Raw genomic sequence first — 21,789 nt, forward strand, 5'->3', positions numbered from 1 at the left:
GAGAAATATTTCAGTTTACATAAACCTGTTAAAAAAAAATGTTAAAATCTAGGTTAAACTGCAGTAATTTCTGAGAAACATGGGAATACTAAGAATTTGACTTGAAAATGGACTTCCATCATTAAGAGCTATGAAATCATGCCCTAGTTTTTAAATCCCAACACTGCATATGATGTTGATACTTGAGGGTGACAAATTCTGTCCTCAAATATAGACATAATATGGACACATTTTGTAACCGTGGTATTAGAATATATACTGATGTTCAACATTTCCAGTATTCAAAGACAGTAGAAACAGATTTTACCTAGCAAAAAAATCCTTGTCTACAAAAGCAGATAAACTACTATGAATATGATCACTATGATATTAGTAAGACAAGACACACTACTATATTTAAAATGATTTTTTTATTTCTCATTTACATCAAAAAGTATCACCTTTCCCTGTTAAAAAGTTTATACAACTTATACAAAAAGTATAAATAGTCCAGATTTTCTTCAAATCTCATATAAAAATTAGTACCTTTTGTTAAAAATAGTTACAGCACTTTGAGAAAAATAGTGTATTTCTTTCCACATTGAACACATTGACAATTTAAATAACATAAATAAAATGATTTGTAACAAATTGAAAAGGACAGCTTGTGAAATTTCACAGAATAGCTTCTACACAAATAAATAGGAAAAAAACCCCACATAATACTGTAGAGGATTTTTAAAAAAAAAACACCACAGTATAATTTGACCCTCAAATTTCTCAGCTTATGCCAGTTCGTGTGTATGTAAGGTTATCATGGTAAGGAATGAGATCATTAGCAGCCAAGCTTTCAGAGGTGCCCAATCCTCCTGTAGGAATCTGCATGCACTGCTCGCTGCTCCGGTAGCAAGGCCTAGAGAAAGAAGGCAAGTGGGACACTTCACCCTGATATCAAGATTTTTTTTGTTTTAAATACATACATGATTAAGGCAAGTCACCAACACCAGCTAAGCAAGCAAAGCAAGACAGAAACAAAAGGAACAAGCACCAAAAGCATGCAAGGAATTACAAATTATGCTTGTAGAAATTAGTACTAGCACAACATAAATGCAACTGTGAAGACATTCAGAACAGATTCTGTAGGGGTAAGGACACTTCAGATAGTTTGGGGTTTTTTTGTGTTTTTTTTGGAGCGAGGGAAGGGAATGGGAGCAGTCAGCTAATTGTATGCAGTTCCTAACTGAAAAGAAACAAAGCAGTTAATCTTCTGGCTAAAGTAACACAACTGTGGCAGTATCTATTCTTATAATCTTAAGAGATTAAGGACACCTGCACATTAGAGGTATTGTTCTCTCATGGACCTACAGAAAGAGGTCTTAACATTTCCACATTCAAGCTAGTTTGTAAATAAAATGCACCTGGGACACACAACTTGGCTGTAGGCTAACAATTTAAAAGTTTCAGTAGAAAGTTATATTTTAAAACTTTCAAGCAAAAAGAAAGTTGTGGGGGAAGCTTTTTGAAGTTTTTGCTCCAATCACTCGTATGGGATGAGAGGAAAAACAGCCTTCAAGAGTATTTTGGACAGAAGAGTTATTGTTAGAAATTATGGCATTAGAAAGTGCAGGTTCAAAAACTTTCCACATATGGAAAACACCGGTGAGGTAATAGTAAAGTTACTGAGGGAGGGAGGAAAGTGAAAAAGGAATATAATAATGACTTTCCATTCTGCATAAATAGCATAGAAACAAGTATCCAGTTGGCACTCAGCCCCAGATGGATTAAAATAAAAATAGAAAAACTAGGATTCAAAATGGTCCAAACAGGTTAGTATGAGTAAGACAAATGGCTCAAGTGCTTCAGTTTGGGGGAAACTTGAAACCATGGGCTAAGTACAGACAGCCGAAAGCCCAAGACTGAATCAATTCAATCTTTGCAGGTTCGTCTAAGCTGCATAGATTGAACTGATAAGCAAGTGAGCAGACATTCACTTTCGAATCCAGAAATACAGCCATGTGCCTGCACCTGCCCAGGCCAGAAGCCAGGGGGATGCTAGAGCATGCCTCCCTGCTCAGCTGGAGCAGACAGCTTGGGCCAAGGTTATCCCGTTAACCCTGCGGTGGAGGGTTTGCAGGGGAGGTGCAAATCATCCTGGGATGCTGGGGGACTGAATTAACTTGAATCTGGAGGGGATCTGGGACAGAAGTTCAATAAACCGATTTAACCCAAATCAGTTAAGTCTGATAACTACATCCATTTTAGGTTCATCTTAAACCAGTTTTGGCTCTTTTGAAAGTGGTTTACGTGCACTGAACTTGTTGCATCACAGAATTGAACCAGTTTCCGATCGCTTATACCAGTTTATGTGCAGCTTCTGTCCCTAGCCATGGAGACAAAGCAGCAATCTTTGCAGGGCAGTTGCTAGACAATGATGCAAACTGAATTGAGACATGAACAAACATGGCTGTGATCAGAAAGCAAGATGGGGATACAGAAAGACCACAGAATAATTCAAACAGACTGTCAAATATTGCCCTCTATACTTGTCAGTAAGTTTGCTGCAAGTGATTTTGAGAACCATAGTATAGAAGGAAGTCAGACTTCAACAACTGAATCAGGGCTAGGTTAAGTTTACATAGAAAGCATGGATCTTCTGGGATTGTACTCACTGGTGACAAGATGGAGTAGGGATATGATGCAAGTTTTCAAGAAGCTAAAGGGGACATTAAAATGTACGTAAACTCAGGAAACTTATTCCTCAAAATCAGGGAGATATTAAAACTAAAAAACTCAGTGAGAAATGAGAATTTAGGCAACATTTGTATAAAAATGTTCTTCCTTTTGCTGAACTGAAAGGCATTCACATATTTAGGCCTTTGCCTGTATTGGGACAGCATACATGTTTAACAGATTAAAAAATGTATTTGATCAACCCATGCCAATCTCCACTGTAAGCACCCTAGAACTTGTATATCTTGTTTTACCTTCAGCTAACTACATTAATCTCCACTAAAGGCTTATATGGGTTTTAAAGGCATCCACAGTAAAGTTGTGCACACGTTCAACTAGGCACATTTTTTTTTTTTTTTTTTTTGTGGTGAATCCAGTGTCCTTTTCCACAGATAAGTCTTACAGAATACCCAACCGGAAAGATTTACCTGATACTCATCTGCAGAGCTGCTAGTTACAGAAGGTGCATAGCTCAACCTGGGTGAGCTTTCAAACTATGTAAAAAGTTTTCCGTTCCCTAAAACAGTAGGGGCCATCCTTTTTTTTTTTTTTTTCTTTCTTTTTTTTTTTTTTTTTTTTTTAAACAGGGGTGACACAAATTACGCCCCCCTTTTATGAGTGTCACTCCAATCCCCTTCCCCTGCCCAGTCTATTGCTCTGCTTTCTGCCCTGTGCTCCCTGCCAAGTCTCCTCCTCTGCTTCCTCCTTCCAGCTCTGTGTTCCCTGCCTTACCTCCCTGCTCTGCTTTCTGCTGCTGTGCTGCCTGTCCCCTCTCTGATCTGCCACCTGCCCCACACACAGGCTGCCTGTGCTACTTGTGCTGCATTGGGCCACCCCTGCCCTAAAAGATCATACGATTGATTCCTCTTAACACAATCCAGAGCACATTTGAAAACACTGCTGTAATGCAGATTTTGTGCGTGCATTTTCAGTTTTAATTTATTCGTTTTGTTACAAATAAAATTTGAAATCAAGCATTACATTCTACTCGTCAGCCCTTTCTGTGTGAGCAAAGAAGCTCAGTTTATGGTAATATTGCTTCTTTTCACTAGAGGCCCAAACAGAAGATCTTATAATGCAAGGCAGCTTGCTTTTAATTCATTGTTATGCTCACCTTTAGTTTGCTGTTTTGGGTTCTGTCTCTTATATTAAAAAACAAGCAAACCAAAAAACCTATAAAATATTTTTACCTATCATAGAAGAGCTCTTTTACAGCCTTAAAGTCCATTAAAGCACATATGGATAGGAATATTATTTTTTTCATACACCTATTCCCCTCCATCCCCACCTGATCTCCAAAAAGCTCAAATATTAGCGAGTCCCTTAAAAGATGCTACATTATGAATAACTGTTCACTGTTTCTATGCTGAAGGAGTATATTGTGCTTTAATTCTTCCTATTTGGGTATAGGTAATGTTGAGGAAAGAAGGAGTAAGTTTCTTAGAGGAAAGATAGATCAGTGACATTTAAAAAACCCCCCAAAAACAAATTTTAGGAACAAAAAGAACCAAACTGTTGGGCAAGTTTCAAAGGCTCTTGCCAACTCTACAGTCTTTTGGGTTTCACAATGTTGTTTAATGCTGCAATGTCTTCTGAGCATGGCGCTGTTCAAAATACAAGCTTATTTGTTAAGGAGACAGGAGAAAGTATTTAGCATTTTAGTCAAGTTATTTGAAGTTCTGCTTCCCCACACAAAGCTCAGGTTAACATGTCAGTTTTTAGAAATACGGCACCGGAGAACTTGTTTCCTTTTTGGGGAAAAAAAAAAAAGCAAAGCAGCTTAGAGCAACTGTAGTTTACACTGGAAATGCTAGCGTTCCTACCAGCTCAGCTCCTTAGCTCTTGTAACGCACCTCTTATGCATTTCAGTTTGGGGCTTTGTTGGAACACACAACTAGAAACTGTATTAAAAGCAGTGCATATATTAAGCCTTTTATGAGCAGTGGCTGCAATGTGTTCTTGAAAAATAACCTATGGGTTTTCTTTCAATAGTGTCAGCGTTTTCAAAATGTCACACCCAAACCTCTAAAATGCCTTTCTGCTATGCCCAGTTTTCAGTAAAAAGAAAAACAACCCAAAAACTTTCAGGAGCATTGAAGATGTTTGTGCTGTATCATGTAATACCTGACTCAGCTGAACTCCACCATTTGTGACAGCAATATAATACACCGGTACGGTATGTTGTAGACATGCGTTTCTGCAAGTTACAGTATGCCGCGCCTTTGAAACTAGGGAATTTCCTACCTGGACATTGCATGCAGAAATAGTGAACTGTCATATAAAAGTATCAACGAGGAGTGTCAAACTCCTCAGGGCCTGTGGACTGGATGAGTAGTGCAGGGCTGGTCCACGGGCCGGATCAGGTCCACAGATCCCTCCACTCGCGCGTCTCCTTCAGTAAGCACTGCAGGGCCAGTCTAGGGCAGTGTGGGGGTCAATAGGAAGACAGCAGGGACTGGATTCTGGGGCTCTGTGGACTGGATCTGGCCCATGGACCATATATGTTTGACACCCCGATGTAAACCAAAAGGAGAAAAGCTGCTAATGCCTAGATAGGACTGTTTATTGCTTGAAGGGGTTGGAAAAAAATAAATCCAGAGGACTGCACAGTTTAAGCTACAGTCTCAAGTTAAACAATGTACATGCTCATTAGGAGGAGCTCTTTAGTTTTTGAACTGGCATAAACAGAGAAAGGATCACAGATCAGGAAAAAAACTAAAGGCATCTACTCAGATGTGCGCTCTACATTGGAAGCCGTATAGTAAAAAGGATCGTACCTGTGGCATGTTTGTTTCTGAGGGCTGGTTTTCAAGTTCCTCCTGCAGGCGCCGATTCCTCCTTTCTGCCAGAAGCAGCTGATGTTGGAGCTGCTGGAACTGCTCCTTGGGCACCATGGTACAGCCTTGCTGCTGGAGCTGCGGCAGCTCCCGAGTGTGCTGCGACTGGCTAAGCATCGCATTGGAGCTCGAGTGTAGCATCTGATGATGAAACAAACCAGCCGTCAGGCGCAACAGTTTACGCTCGCTCCCAGCGCAGCTTTGAGAAGGGGCATTTCAGGAAGCACGTGCACTACAGCCTCGCTGGAAACCAGCTCCCGCTTCAAAACTCAACGACTGATTAAAACGTGAGCTGCATTAGTCATTCTGTAGCAGCACTAGTGATTCTTTAACTCGGAGAAAAAAATACGGCAGTGAAAAATGTTGCTCGGTTTCCAACAGGGAAAACATATAGGCACTTGTGTTCTACTCGGATGGGGTCTGAGCTTTGATTTAGGTCAGTGGTGATCAACCTCCAGTCCCCAAGGGCCTGGAAATTTGGCAATGGGGGAGCAGTAGCAGCATTAATTGCCCCTAGAGTTGGGGCAATTAGTGGTAACACCACACCCCTGCTGCCAAATTTCTGGACTCATGGGGAGCCCCACAGCTGGGTGATGTGGGTCTACGTGCCCTACGGCTGGGTCCGGCATGCAGCATGGTCCCAGATCACACCTACAGACTAACCCAGCGTGCAGAATCCAGCCCATGGACTGGCCCTGGGCTGCTCATCTGGCTCACAGGGCTAGAGAGGTTGAGTACCACTGATTTAGGTCACTGGAAAAAGCCCAAGCTCAAACTAATCAATGATATTTAACTTAAGTATTATTTTATACCTTTATGTTAACAGCTCCAGTTACATGTTTGGTATCAAGACCCAATGAAAGCCATCAGCGAAGGGTGGGGTGAAAGGAAGTGGCTTGGCAAAATGGGCCCACAGGTATCAGTTCTCATCCAGATTCAAAATGTAAACTCAAGTTCAGAGATGCTCATATGTGCAGTTATGGCTTGGGGCCTCAATCTCTGGTTTTTAAGGTTAAGCTACAGGTAAGGACTTTTCAGATTCGTGCGTGGAGATTTAAGAAATTAAATTCTACTTATTACAGCCTATTCTGAATTATGCGACTAGAACCCTGTTCCTCGTTCTTTATATTTACTGTGGTACGCTGAATAAAATTAATCCTCAATTAAATTTCTTCAATTGTGGGCAGATAACTGACCAACAGGGTTGTGTATGTTCCCATATCTGACAAAGCCCCTGCAAGAGGGAGGTTAGCAATCAAACACACAGATTTCATTTCTGCCAAAACCTGAAGCTTTGTCTTCACTAAAAAATAAAAAAAAAAGTTTGCTGGTATAGGTATATGAGCAAATTTTCCTATAGTCCTGTTTATCTGGGCAGAAGGTACTTATACAGGTGGAAACCAGCTCACGGTGGTATAATTGCATCTACACCAAGGCTTTTTACCAGTATAAAGTGATAAAGAAAAAAAAAATTACATTCCTAATTGATATCACCATACTGGCAAAAACTTTTACATTTAGGCCAGTCTTGAGAGGTTCTTGCTTCTCTCTCCTTCTGAAGAAGTGCTGCTTTTGCCACCTGGGTGGGGGTGCAATGTCATTTCTGGTATCACAGCATTCCAGTAATGCCACTGTGAACCCAGAAGACTCACTGTAACAGTAGGGAATTTGTCAGTCAAGTTTATGTACTAGAGGTCTGGTTAAACCCTATATTTCTCTTTTTCCAGACAATAAAAATGGAATAAAAAACCCCCCAAAACAGATACGTTTCCATCTAGAACACTGTGATATTTCAAAATCTGAAACAAATCATAGAGTCCAGATACTGAGGGTTTAACGAGACCAACATGCAGCATGATGCAATTGGATGGCTCTTCTTGTTAACCTATTAGCTACATCATGCAATTTCTCCAGAGGGTTTGATTAACTTTACCCCTCATAACAACTACCCTGGTTTCCTGGGTAGGGGTGTTTGTTGTTGCAGTCCCATGCATGGTTTTACTGCTTCTTTCCCAAATGGCATGATTAAGAAATATCAGATAGCAATCATGCTTTATTCTTTGGGTACATTTATTTTGGGAACATTTGTAACCATTTTTTTTTTGCACTGGGGCAGCTTCAGTGTGGATGCTGTAGTAGAGACGGCATAAAATCCTTTATCACTTAAATCCAACCCTGGTTTGTTTAGGCTGCACGTAAAATCTCCTGTGCCCTGTCTATGCTATAGCTTCTACCTTTGTACCCTGGTGCAGGCTATATGGAGGTTATTAATATTCTCAGAAGAGACAAGGCCCGTTTCATTTCTGTACAAGCATCAGAACATACTTCTGAACCAGTGTTTAAATGACTACTGTAATGCTCTCCTAGAAAAGGCTAAGAAAAAAAACTCAGTCCAGGTTCGATGGGTTTGGTGGATTTTCTGAAAAATATTTCAGAATATTTTTTATGACATGAAACAGAAAGATCAGTTAGGAAAAATCTAAAAGTTAGGCTAAAAAAATCTAAAAGAAATAATAGTAAAAACCTTTATTCTCTAGAAAATTAAGTGCGCTCTTTACCATGCTAATCTGCTGAGCAAAGAGGAGCAATACCTCATAACTTCTTATGAGGTTAAGCCTCTTACTGAATCTGACCGTATATATCGGCTAATTTTTCAAAGAGTCCAACAATGAAAGACATGCAACGTATCAGATGTTAATATGAAGAGACATCTCCAAGCTTACAAACAAGTAAAAGGCTATTTAAGTTAAAAAGAAAAATTAAAATTTCAGAGCCACTTTTCATTTTCTGAAATCCGGTTTATTCTCTTAGGCTACCAGCTGTATTGTTGTTCTTGCTGTTACGTTAAAGCTATACTTTAGAGCAGTGATTCTCAAGCAGGGTGCCAGGGTACTCTGGGGTACCTTGAGATACTTTCAAGGGCACTGTGGGATCCCACACAATGTTAGTCCTGTTAGGTGTGCAAACACAGTTCACAAAATAAATCCAGAGTTTTCAAATAGGAATCCAGTGTCAAACCATTGGCGATGTGTAGGGGGTGCACGTGGGTGTACATGCACCCCCTGAATGTGGTGGTACACCCCCGCCTTGCCACCGATACCATCTGCGGGTGGTCCGTGATTTCCGCTCGCCACCAGCAACAGTGCCGCCAGCACCTGCGGGAACTCAATATGCCCCCCCAGCCTCCGGGGGCACGCAGTGTTCATGGTCAAAACCATTCTGCCCTGCTGTAGGCTGAGCTATTTACAGCAGAAGAATTGCTCTAATATTTTTCTGTAGGCAAAGAGCATGAAGATTAAGAGTTGGCATTTTTTTCGGGATGTCTGGAATCTTAGGGCACTTTTACACAAGCTCCAAGGGCGGTGGTGTGGGGGGGCAGTGCTTTCATTACAGCAGCTCTGAGAGCCGCTCTAATCAAAGCGCTGCCGCATCTTGTGCATCAGCATCCCCACACTTAAAAATGGCAGTAGGGGTGCTTGAACTAAAACTCATTCAATGAGCTTTAGTTCAAATGCCCCTACTGCCATTTTTAAGCATAGGGACACTGATGCACAAGATGCAGGAGGCTGCTGGAGCACAGGAATTGCCATGCTCCAGCCGATCTGATGAATCGAGTCTGCTCCAATGCACTGGACTTCCAGCATGGTGGAGCAGCCTCTGTCCTCGTGTGTATAGGAGCCCTAAAAAAGTTGAGAACCACTGCTTTAGAGTATGCCCTTTTCGATGCCAGGAAGAGGATGTTCACAATTTATTCCACATCTGTTCATATCATCAGTACAGCATTTGAACTAAACATGAATAGCTGCATTAAAATGAACAGCGGCCCTTTATTTAAGAGCTATTAGGTTTGTAACAATCCACATAACACAGCATAATAAAGAAACACATTCAATTTCTCCATGCTATGGTAGTACATTGAAAACGATTGCTCTACCTTCGCACACTATGTCAGACAGAGAACTGCCCCCTTCTCTGCTAGTTCCAACCACTGAGCTCTAGACACAGGTTAGCCACAAACAAAAGGAGAACAGGCATAGAGAAAAAGAGAAAGTCACAGGCATTAGAGGGCAGAAAGAGTTAAGTGAGTTTCATATACACCTGTTGGGAAAAGTGTGTCAAATATGACAGAAAAAAAATCTTGAATATTAGATATAAAGTTTGAGAGCGTTTATTTCCAAGTATGGTTTTTATAGGCGACAGAAACACAGTCAGGCACCTCAATATACAAATAGTACATCGACATTTCTCCCATGCACTCAACTTTTATATAAGCAATTCCCCCTGATGTCCTTCACCCTCACAAGACATAAGAAAGCATTTTGGATCACTTATCAGCTGTAGTACAACTGAATCTCAGTGTTTTCAGACAGCATGCCCATTTCCTAGATATATAAGAAACTTGCACATAAGCTATCATGGAAGAGTTCAAGACTTTATCATTAAATTAAAAAAAACAAACCTCTCTCTATATATATAGTTAATGATAAAGTCTTGAACTCTTCCATGATATTTTCTATGCAAGTTTCCTCTGGAAAACAGTCTCAGTCATTTTTGGCACAAGACTTTGCTTTACTGGTCTTTCATGCAAATTCAGGACACAGGCTTATATTAAAAGTCAAGGATCAAAGATGTGTCCTGAGCCTCAGTGGTTAAGGTTAAGTAGTTAAGGCAAGCCCATTTCTGCAGCTGGCAACTAAGGCAATGATGTGGCTAGCTTTGTATCAGGCCACCTGAATAACCAGGTACTCGTCTGCAGCTGGTTAGCTGGAGGCAGCCTTCAGCTCGAGTCTGGCATGAAACTCAAACGCACACTTCTGGATCTGCAGTAACAGACTAACTGTTCCAGTGTGGCACCGCAGACAAAAACCAGGAGAGGCGAGTCAACGGCAAATATCCCCATCATAAATAGAAAACAGCTTTATGAAATGTACTTTCATTCTAACTGCTCGACAAACTTGTTTCAAGCACATAGAAATTAATCCATCAGACATAAAAAGAAGGACATTCCCCCCACCCTTGCCATCTTAAGCTACTGGCCCCTGAGTTGCTCTGCTATGGCTATAAGCAGCGTTCCCTCTAAGCTGCGTGGTGTGCATGGCATGAGCACGCCTCTGCAGCCGCACGCGCCATGCAGCTTAGAGGGAACGTTGGCTATAAGCAGGAATTAAAGCAAGTTAAATATAGAAAAAAAGTTTCTCAGAGAAAGAAATCAGCTTAGAAATGTCTCTAGGGTTAAAATGTCTGGTGCTTAAGGTGTAGGTGGTTACAGGAAAGCAGCTTTGTACGTTAATGACCAAAAGCTGTTGCAATTCACACTAACGTTGTTCAATGAGTTATGTTCAGTAGAAGTTTCAACCTTTTCTTGGGATACAAAAGTCTATGCCTTCGTTGCCATTTGCTTTTAATCATAAGTCTGCAGGAACAATAGTTTCATCACACACAAATGAATGACAAACATCAGGGCACTTTACAGGTGTGTACATGTAACGCTGCAGGATTTCATGGTTAATGAGGATGTGATGGGGCACTGAGAGATTATCTTGACTGGCCTTGTTCACTGAGTTAGCACATTAGTGTCCCATGTTCCTGTCCTACCGATACCAGGAAATATCTTTAAATACATAATCCATAATGCGACGGAGTCATATTTTCCTCCATTTAACACAGTTAATATTTATTGAAATGTACCTCCATAAGTTGTTCATCCAATTTGACTTGCTTTTTTCTTAGCCCTTCATTTTCCAAGTTGATGGTCTCCAATTTGCGTTCAAGCGAATTCATTTGACTGATCTGTTAAAAGACAAGACTTAATTTAAGGAATGCAGTCTGGGAAACTGTTTTTATCTACTTTGCTTATTAACTTACTACTTTGCTGACCATGGATTTTTGTTCCCAAAGATAATTACTGGTTGAATAAAAAAAGGGATTCAACATCACATGTAATCAGTTCAGTATTAATCTCAAATGAAAAACTGAGGTACAGAGACAGAAGCCTAGTGCCACAGGCTGAAGAATACAAGGTGAGAGAAGTATAATGTAATGGTAAATTAAAGCTGATATATAAACATCTGCATGTCACCAGATGGATCCCAAAAAAGAGAATCAAAGATGGGTTTTGTTTGTCTTGTTTCACTAGTGGGTGGGTGTGTGCACGTGTGTGTTTTTCAACTGTAGTGCTTAAGAATTCTAATATCTATATTACAATTGTAGTATATTAATATCTATATTCGAATTCTAGTGTGTGCATGTGTATAATCTCTCTCTCTCTCATCCATTAGAATTCTAACATCTAGCTAGTGTCTGTCACAAAAACCTTACCCTCTAACGAGACAAGAGACAGCAAATTGATACTGACTGCTGGGAAAGCAATCAGACAATCATTTGGTACAGACAGAGGTCTGCTTAACAGTTTAATTTTTGGCAGGCATCCTAGAAAGGGGAGGTTTAGGGAAGCCTACAAAAGAGTACAAGGAAACACTTTTGGGACTGTTTACAGGGAACTCTTCCCAAACACGAGGGCAGTGCAATAGTGAGATAGTGCCTAGAAAATTCAACGAATGGGCAATAGAGTTCAGCTCATAATACCAGCAACCTTCTGGTACTCGCTCTCAGAGAGAGAATAGCGAGGGAGGAGACTAACTGTAAAAGCCCTTGAACAGTACAAGTTTTGCTCACAGGAGAAGTTTAGATTTCATGGCCAGGAAGCAAGGTAACCCCATCTTTGATTTGGCAGACTGAAAACTTCAGTCTTGCAGTTTTGGTTTGGTAAAATGACAAGCCACCCAGAGCAATAAGAGCCACACCTAACATCTACTGTTCTGCATACCAAAGTTTGTGTTTTTACTTTGGAAAATGTGTCTGCCACCACACGTGCACCTTTCTTAGAAATGGGTTGGGAGATTTGGCTACGCAGGTGCTCGGGATATATCCAAACCCAAAATAGAATACTTATCCTGTAGCAAAACTGCCATGCTCAGTCTAGCTTTGCTCTGGAGAGAGAAGGAGCAAGGAAGGGCAAATAATGGATTATGAACTTTGAGGATGAGTTTTTCTGGGATGTCCAGGGTGTCTGTATAAAATGAAACACTGAATTCCAGCCTCAAAGCTGAAGTGTGCTTTGGTAGCCTGAGCCTTTGCTACGGGAATGGAAATGTTCGCTTCCAAAAGGGCATGCATCATGTCAAAGCGAAAGGGCCTGTACTCAACTGCCTTATGCATATAGGTACATGAGCAACGGGAGGAAGATCCAACCTGATTATTGTTGGCCAGGCTGAAGAACATGTTCATGATGGACATAGAAATGTAAGTGGTTACACTTTAATGCTACTTGAAAAGAGTAGTTACCTAAAAAACACGAAACACAAAAGGCCTCCCCCACTTCCAAGTGGAATAGGATTTCATAGCAACACTACAAAACCCAAAGCATTTGGATATAACAAAACAAATAAAATAAAACAATTGTAGCCTTTCATCTGATCACAGGCAACAGCAACATGTGAGGCACTTCAGCCTGAAAAAGCAGTCACTCCTTCCGTTTGAAACAAACCTTCCTGTTTGCAGAGGACAGTTCCTTCTGAAGCTGTTCACACTCTCTCTTCAAGCTTAATTTCTCCTGCTCTATGGCTTTCATAATACCCGACTGGCTTTGTTGTTTTTGGTGTTTCAGGGAAAGGATGTTAGATTCCAGCTGCCGAATCTGAAGTGGACAGAGAGGTTGAATAAAGAACACGAAAAGTCATTCATATGTTCTCTAGTCATGTTTGCACCGTCCGTTATGTATAAATGGATGTTACCTATCACAAATCAAACTGCATTCAATTTACTTACAGTGTAAACTACTACCTTATTTCCTAACTGTTCTTTATTACAATTTTAGTAATAAATTATTAGCAATGAGAACTATTAAGTTCCTTTTAATAGTAGAAAATAAGGGATTTGTGAGTGCGATTTGAAAACTGTAGGAATAAAGTTAGTTGTCTTTTAAAATGGTCTAGAAGCCAAAATATGGCAGCTTCATATTAAGGATAGATTTATCATGAGAAGTTCTCAAACATCAAGTTTCCCTAAAAGGAAGCATTACTTTACTTTACAAAAAGTGTCTGGCACCCCAAGATATTTCCTGGAAAGCACCCATTGAAGACCTCATTAACCAATTTTTCTGCAATATTTCTATTCAAAGCTAACAGAAATAATTTTCTGTGGAATATGCATTGCAAAGCGGGAGAGAGGGGGCTTTGCTTAACACACAATCCGCATCAGTTCCAGTCTCAACTTGCTCAACTTACCTTCTCCCTGGAATGACTGAGATCTGTTTTAGTGGTCTGGATTTCTCTCTGGAGCCGCTCATTCTCTTGCCTCAGTAGCTGCTGTTCCTGTTTCATTAGCTGATCCAGTTCATCCCAGCAGAGCTTCTTCTGCTGGCTTTGCAGCCCTGAAGAAGTCACGGCCAGTTCTAGAACCCGATTCTTAAGACAGACAGAATTGCAGGGTTAGGCCTTGAAACAGAAGCAGGCATTTTCTGCATTCAGAAAGACTTCACATTTACCAGAAGACTAGGAGAGGGTGACAAATGGCTGTCCATCTTCCGCCTTCCCAACAGTCTATTGTTTTAATAAAAACACAACATGCTAAATTACAGGGCGAGCAGGATCTTCTTCCTAGCTGAAATCAGGTGGCAAATCAGTAGCGAAACATCAGCCTGGTTCATGATTGCACTTAGTTTAAGGAGAAAAACCCCCCCAAAAAACAAACACGTTGTTCCATTTCAAAGTCTAATCAAGCAAAACAGCAACTTTAGAGATTATTACAGAGTCCTCAAACGGCCTCTTGTGTGTGTGTGAGCATGAAGCATTTCTGCCGTATACATGCAAGCAGAATTAGTGTCTGAATTCATGATACTGAACACAAGATTACAAACTGGCATTGCTTATCTATTATACTCGAGAGGGGGCTATAATACTGTCTTGTCAAAGAGTTTAGGTTGTAGCCATGTTGGTCTAAGAACATAGGCAGACAAGGTTCCTTGGGTGAATTTGATATCTTTTATTAGACCAACCCAAATGGCTGGAGAATAGTTATTAAGCAAGCTTTCGGGTTCAAAAACCCTTCATCAGGCTAAGGAAGCTGCAGCAGTTGCTGTGTGCTCTTCCTGGATGGAATGAAAAGTAAACAAGCCAGGGAAGAGCACACAGCAACTGCTGCAGCTTCCTTAGCCTGACGAAGGGTTTTTGAACCCGAAAGCTTGCTTAATAACTATTCTCCAACCATTTGGGTTGGTCTAATAAAAGATATCAAATTCACCCAAGGAACCTTGTCTTGTCAAAGACGCATTTAACTGAAAACTGAGTGTTAGTCAAGCTGTACATCAGGCTTTATGGCTAGGGACAGACACTATATACATACACTGGTTTAAGTGATCAGAAACTGGTTTAAACCTGCAACAGAACAGATGTTCAGTACAAATAAACCAGTTTGAAATGACTGAAACTGGTTTGAGATAAACCTGGTTGAATGCAGTATCAGACTTAACTGATTTGGGTCAAACCAGTTTATGCAATGTCTGTCCCAGACCCTTTGCTGGTTTAAGTTAAACCAGACTCCCCCAGCATCCTGGCATGCTCTCTGGGCTGGGCTGGGCAGGGCTCTCTGCTCCACAGCAGGGCTGGCCCCTCTCCTCTGCTCCCTGGCTGGAGCTCAGCAGAGACTGCAGGCATCTGCCCGGCTTCCCCCTGCTCCCCCCCTCCCCTCCCTGCTAAGCAGGGATTCCCCCATCCCCTCTGCCTTGCACAGACGCCTCTCAGCATTAGCTAGCAAACCACATGCTGGCTACAGTCCCTGCTGTGGGAGATGGGACAAAGGAAGAACCAACAGGTAGCTGGTAACGTCCCTCTGTTGTTTTCTTAATGGAGTGATAACCACTGTGTTATCAATTCCCTGCTGTGCTGGTCAGACGAGAGGGGGGGACCCCTCCCTAATCAGAGCATCCTGCAGGGGCCTGGCCATGCCTCCCTCAGCTCAGCACTGTCGAAGGGAAGGGAGGGCTGCTCTGTGTCCCCCTGACTTCTAGCCTGAGCCACTGCAGGCATGTGCAGGGATGTCTGTACAGTTACCAACTGATTCAGCCTAGCCAGATTAGACTAACCTGCAAAGATTGAATTAATTCAGGCTCAGGCTTTTTGAATGTCTGTCCCTAGCCTACCTGTACTCCGAAGCCCCATTTCAGAAGTTAGTTATCCCTAACCATTGGTGAGAATAATTGTACGGAGATTTTTTTGGAAGCTTATCTTAGTGCCAATATGAAAATAACTCCTTGAAAAAAAGATATTTAAAATGTTTAGAGTGGTCAAGCTAAGTGAACCTCCAACATTGACATGCCTGATTAACTAATCTATCACAGATCTCAGTGCAGTAGTAGTTTTAGAGGACTGGTTATAAACGATGATGAACAAGTACGTTAAAAGAGGACTTTGGGGGTTTTTTTTTGTCCTTTTGCGTTTGAATACAAATACCTGACTGATGAAATAAAAGGATGTGTTGGCTAAACCGTCTTTCCATTTTCCTAAGAGAAACATAACAGGGAATGCTATCCTTTATGAGACATCATAATGGAAAAGAAGGTGTCTGGATTCAAACAGGTTTTCTTTGCACTCAGTTTTACAGGCTCATTAGGCTGCATCGCTTGTTTACACAACATGGTCACAGTTTCCACATTTAATGTCAACTTGCTTAAGTTTTTATTACAGCATGCGTCTTTTACCAATGATGCTTAAGTGCTTAGATATTAGTCAAATACTACAATAAGCTACTAAAGATAGCAATACCAGTAACTGAAAATTGTGGATAATCAATACACCATAGCATGCAAAGCAGTTACTTTGGGCCTGTTCTGTGCCAGTTTAACTGCAGGCCATCACCATTCATGCATGTTAACTACTCCTTAAGTTATTCAAAAGTTACCTTATCATTGGCATTTTGGAGTTGCTTGTGCAGTGACATCACTTCCTGCTTAAGAGCTTCCTTCTCCTGCTGGGTCACCCGGAGGTCTGATTTGAGTCGTGACATTTGAAGGTTGATATTTTGTAGTGCTTCATCCAGACTCTGGACCTGAAATGCCGAAGGGTACAACTTTAATCTGGCTGTGACGAAGAACTAGAGATTTTAGTAACTAACCGCTGTAATCGATGTTGTGCATCTTATCTACTAAGCATGGATCAAATGTCTAGGACTTCAAGATCTGAGTAATGAGAGAGGGAGGAGGTCAAAGTGCTAATGTTGTTAGGGAAGAAGGTTAAGCCTTAGACCAAAAGGGGCGAACCTTTTTGGCAGGAATGCCACAAAATTAGCCCCATACCTCCCCATGTGCCACTCTGATCCCCTTTCACTGCCTGATCTGCTGCTCTGCTTCCTGCCTTATCTGCCACTGTGCTGCCCGTCCCCTCCCTGCTCTGCCATGGGCCGCACATAGAGGCTGCCAGGTTGATCACTCTTGCGTCAGACAAAGGAAAAGAGCTACTCCAGATACGTTAACTTAGGAGGAAAGGTGGTAGATAACAAAAAGATCGGTAAGCCAATCGCTTGGCTCCAGCATGTCTAGAAATACCCACCGAGGGTAGCCCAGGGATAAACAAATAAGGAGGTTTCGTGTTTTGGGAACAATAAACTAGGCAATGTCAGGGAATTGCATGTTAGATTTGCTCAGTTTTTGGAACTGAAAAGATGACAATGCAATGAGAAACTTGGGGAGAGGAGGGCAATAAATCAGAGCAAGGGAGAGGGGTTCTTTGTTAATGAGACTAGGATCTATTGGAGATAACCAGTACCGGATGGCTAGACTCTCCCTTGCTGGTCCAGTTGTAAGTGCTCGAATCAAATGCTTGTAATTAGGGACTGTGTTGGTGTAGTCTTTAAGAAACACTGTAACATTGACATTTAATAGATGACATGTGTTACAGTGTCCTACACTGTTTGTTTAAGTAACTGTAGCTGTTACCGGCCTTTGAAGTTGGTAAAGTTTTAGCTGAATTACTGATGGGGTGAACGGAATTACAATCCAGTTCTAGTACTCCGACTGCATAAATCAGCCCATAAGGAGGATAAAAGTGAATGATCTGTTGAGGTGCCAATAGCTGGACATTAAGTAGGATCTGAGAAGCCTTCAAAGAGGTGAATTTGTCTCTGATGAAGGTGTAACAAAGGCATAATGCAGTCAACTATTTTGGAAGGATCCCTTCAAGTTGCCTTTCGAAGTTAAGACACAAGAGTCGTCATACAGTTCAGACAATAGATGCACCATCCAAGCATTTGTTCCTCCCTATTGCAATATTTTCCTGCTGATGCAGGACAGGAGAATGATCTCTTCTGAAATTGTTCCTCCTGCCATGCTTGAGCTGCTACATAACCACAGCTGTAGTTAGCCAAGCTAGCTGCTCTTCCTCCCTCCCGTGTCATGTAGTACTAGCCGATGCAGAATCTCTTCCCAATGTACTGGGAGAACTGGGAAGCAGGAGTGGGCAGAAAGGAACTGAACCGGAGAAGCAAAACCAGAGTGATCCCCACACCGACAGTGCCTAATGAGCCTACACACGTTTCTATACAGAAGCCTCCAAGTTCTTCAAAGTATCCTAGTAGTTGATGGCAATTTCTCAGAGCAAATACTGTACGAGAATGCCAGCCTGCACCACGAAGCTGATGACATGTCAGCGGTGCAGGTGGATTAATACCAAATGTACTGCTATACCTTTTCCTGTGAAACCATGAGTTGTGTTTTCAGCATCTGATTTTGTTGCTCCCAGGACTTCTGCTCCTGCTTCAAGCCCGCAATTACATTCTCCAAGTAGTTCACTTTAGCCACCTGAAAACAAAAGCAGATAATATGCCACTAATCCTTAGATCAAGTACTGTTGTGGGGCATTTATTGATATAAATGGGGATGGAAGTTGATATGATGTTTTTAGCTGTGTGAGATAGATTACACTGTAGCACAGTGAGGAACTAATAGTCTGTATAACATGCATGCTGGTTACATTGCTTGAGTTCACAACCACAACCGTAGAAAAGAACGATACAAATTACAGCGATAAAGGAAAAATACGATCTTGTTCCCAAATGCCTTCCTTCCTGGCATTTGATTACATGTGCTATGAGGCATGGTACAATCAAGGTTGTGTACACCCCATGGGAAAGTTTGACACATGCAAAAGGAAACCAAAGCAAAGGTATGAAGGTAAGCTTGCAGGGGTGTAGGTTGTATCCGTGTTGGTCTAAGGACATAGGCAGACAAGGTTCCTTGTATGAATTTGATATCTTTTATTAGACCAACCCAAATAGTTGGAGAATAGAAGGTAAGCTTTAATGTCTAGAACAGGGGCAGGCAAAAGGCAGCCCGTGGGGCCCTTAAAACCATTTAGAAAATGAATATTTATCTGCCCCTGGCTGTCGTACGGCCCTCGATGGCTTGCCAAAACTCAGTAAGTGGCCCTCTGCCCAAAATAATTGTCCACCCTTGGTCTAGAAACCCCCCCACCACACCCGAACCTTTAAGACAAATTTCTGGAGCACATATTTTCTATGATTTGATTCTGCAGCAAATTCCAAACATGGCAGAGTACAGAGCCCGAGGTATAAGACCGCCAAGGTATAAATTCAACATTTATCTGGCATAGCATTGAGACTGAACATAGAATATTTGTTCATAGAATAGTATACTATTGCTACTTGCACAGCATGTTGGGTACGGCACAAAACTGGGGGCAGAGGTAAGAACCTGCCAATCTCCATTACCTTATCAACGCATCTATTGAGTTCTTCACTCAGGGCTTCTTTCTCTTTCAACAGCTTTTCAGTTTTAGTGATTAAACTAGAAATTTCATTCTGGCAATCGGAGAGATCAGGACACCTGGGCGGCTGTGGGAGACAGAAGGCTGTCAGATCTTCTCTTAACAAGCTGCATTTCTGATTATGCTTGAAAGTTTAGACCCAAATGTGCTAGGAATCTTTTCCCCTATTACAGCAGCATCCTGCGATCCCTGACAAGGAAGCAGCCCCCTTCACGGCAGGCAGAAGGGGACCTACTAAATACCATTTAGTAAGAAGTCAACTGAGGTGAGAACTACTGTTAAAAATCAGATGGTTTTTCCATGGTCCTCCTAAAATGCTTCCCATATGCCAGAAAACAAAACATCAGAAGAGCCCGAGAGCAAGGTAAGTAGCTATTTATACTTTTCTTTGGCTACTGTAGACAGCCATTGAATTTCAAATTACTTTGGATACAGAATGCCTTTATTGAAACGTGCACCATGCTTTGCCCCTTAATTAAGGTTTCGAAGGACACCTGCCAGCAGCTCTGCAGCAAAATCATGGTACAAGAGGGACATACACTCCTCATACTGCATTTACTCAAATCCAAGATGACTTTAAAAACACCCCCCTTTCCCCAAATTAGATTCTATACATGGAAAATTATACATTTCTCATAAGTTTCCATGTAAAGAATCTTGTTTTTGGAGTTGTCTTTAAATTCATCCCTCCCACCCCCACTGCTGGGACAGGGAGAGCAGGAGCAGGGGGAATCATGTAGAGGCAAGTGATGGAGGTTGGGGGGGTGTGGGGTGGGAGGCAGCCTGACCCCAGATTTTTGCCTTCCTGCATCTTGATCCCCTGCCCCATGCCAGCCTTTTGTCCCCTGCCGGAGAAGGTGAGCAGTGACACCTGGTGCCGATTCCCCCGCCACCCTCAGGACGCGTGCTGGGTCCTCTTCTGCTCCCTGGCTCCAGGCCTATTCCCTCCATGGCGCCCTGGATCAGCTGAGAGCAGCGAGGGAAACAGCCCAGAGCCAGAGAGCAAAACAGGACCCAGGGCTGCCTGCCCGTACTCCATTTTAAGACAAGGCTTCATTTGCCTCCTGATGAGTGGGAAGAAAAAACAAAACCTCTCATCTTGGGACTGAGCAAATACAGCATTTATAAGCTGTAAAACACCTGACACCAAAGCCAAATAAATGACTTGGGCCCTCTTTAGAGGGTCATTGGATCATAGGAAAACAGGGCTGAATGGGCCCTTGTGGAGGTCCTGGATCCAGTGTGTGGGCACGGCTGGTGTGCCGGATTGCACCCATGGACCAATCCTGTGGGTGGATCCTGCACACAAGATCTGGTCTACAGACTGGCCCAATACCACCCTATCTGGCTCCAAGGCCAACAGACTCAGCAGCATTACTGTAGAGCCACGTGGTTATAAAATATGAATGGTTTTGCAATATTGCCAACGTAGGAAAAGTTGGAAATCGGGTGAAAAAAATGATCAGAAGTACTAATGGTGTTTTCACAAATGGAAAACGGCTCCTTATTGAAATCTGCTGAACAAGAGTCTTGGAAATTGTGATTTTTCTTCTGATTTTATAACCACCACTAAGAGGCGATACTGGTTGAGGTCTCTAAGGAACATGACTTGAGTGTTTCTGGTAACCCTCTTCATCGAGGCGTTGTCCTATTTGGGAATCAGGATGGCGTTTCACCCCATGGTCAGATTGCTCTGGTCGGGGAGGGGGTGGGGGTGCCATATTATGTAGCAGGGGACGCAGCCTCTGCCTGGGTCTCCTGGGTGCACATTAACAACCTTTTATAGAAGTAGGACGTTGGGTGCTGTGGTTCCCCTGCTTTACCTGTGGCAGGTTTGGGTGTGATGTCTTATGCTATGTCAGGGTTGACTAGCTTATGCAGAGCTTAGATTATGGACTGTATGGGATGGTTTGGACAGGGCTGATCCTGCCTCAGGTAGGGGCTTGGACTCGATGTGATCTCCAGAGGTCTCTTCCAGCCTGACTTCTCTGTGATTCATTAATACCCTTTACTAGGCAGTGGTACTTGCTACAGCAAACCAGCTTGTCAAGGGTCCCAGCTTTGTCAACTATGCAACTTTGTCCTCTGGATCCCCCAAATCTTGCTGTCCAAAGCCTGCATGGAAACTTCATTTATGAGGGAGACAAGCCTGCAGCCTGGCCGCCTGGCACATTACCACTGCCTTCAGCCCTTGGCAATTGCTTTCTTGCCCTGTTTTAGAGCCAGTACGCTTGCCAGCCCTCCCACAGTCCTTCGGATCCCTCCCTCCATTTGCTTTTGGTCTGCTGCTTCCCATTTCCCCTCCCAGGCACCAGGAGCCAGTGGACAGACGCAATGCATTTTATATGAGCTATTTTAGTGTTAAATAGCTATTAAGTCTATCATAAAACTTTGTTTCCTTGGCCATG

The 21,789-nt window shown here is 42.2% G+C and overlaps 1 protein-coding gene across 7 annotated transcripts in view; it reads right to left on the minus strand.

Moving 5' to 3' along the window:
• The window catches only part of NIN (ninein), a 93,561-nt gene that overhangs the window by 9,244 nt on the left and 62,528 nt on the right, over window positions 1-21,789 (minus strand). For 3 of the 7 annotated variants that reach the window (XM_014595142.3, XM_019494080.2, XM_014595141.3), the window contains 7 exons: window positions 19,326-19,448; window positions 18,283-18,396; window positions 16,503-16,649; window positions 13,832-14,011; window positions 13,093-13,242; window positions 11,235-11,336; window positions 5,487-5,687 (listed from right to left, as the gene is read on the minus strand). In XM_014595142.3, the coding sequence (XP_014450628.1) occupies window positions 5,487-5,687; window positions 11,235-11,336; window positions 13,093-13,242; window positions 13,832-14,011; window positions 16,503-16,649; window positions 18,283-18,396; window positions 19,326-19,448 (1,017 nt within the window). Of the gene's footprint in view, window positions 1-393; window positions 893-2,648; window positions 2,693-5,486; window positions 5,688-9,480; window positions 9,542-11,234; window positions 11,337-13,092; window positions 13,243-13,831; window positions 14,012-16,502; window positions 16,650-18,282; window positions 18,397-19,325; window positions 19,449-21,789 lie in introns of those variants that run through there. The other 4 variants (XM_059723388.1, XM_019494081.2, XM_019494082.2 and 1 more) reach the window with 4 other exon arrangements.

The sequence above is a fragment of the Alligator mississippiensis genome, chromosome 2, assembly GCF_030867095.1.
Source record: "Alligator mississippiensis isolate rAllMis1 chromosome 2, rAllMis1, whole genome shotgun sequence".
In the NCBI taxonomy this organism is placed as follows: Eukaryota; Metazoa; Chordata; order Crocodylia; family Alligatoridae; genus Alligator; species Alligator mississippiensis.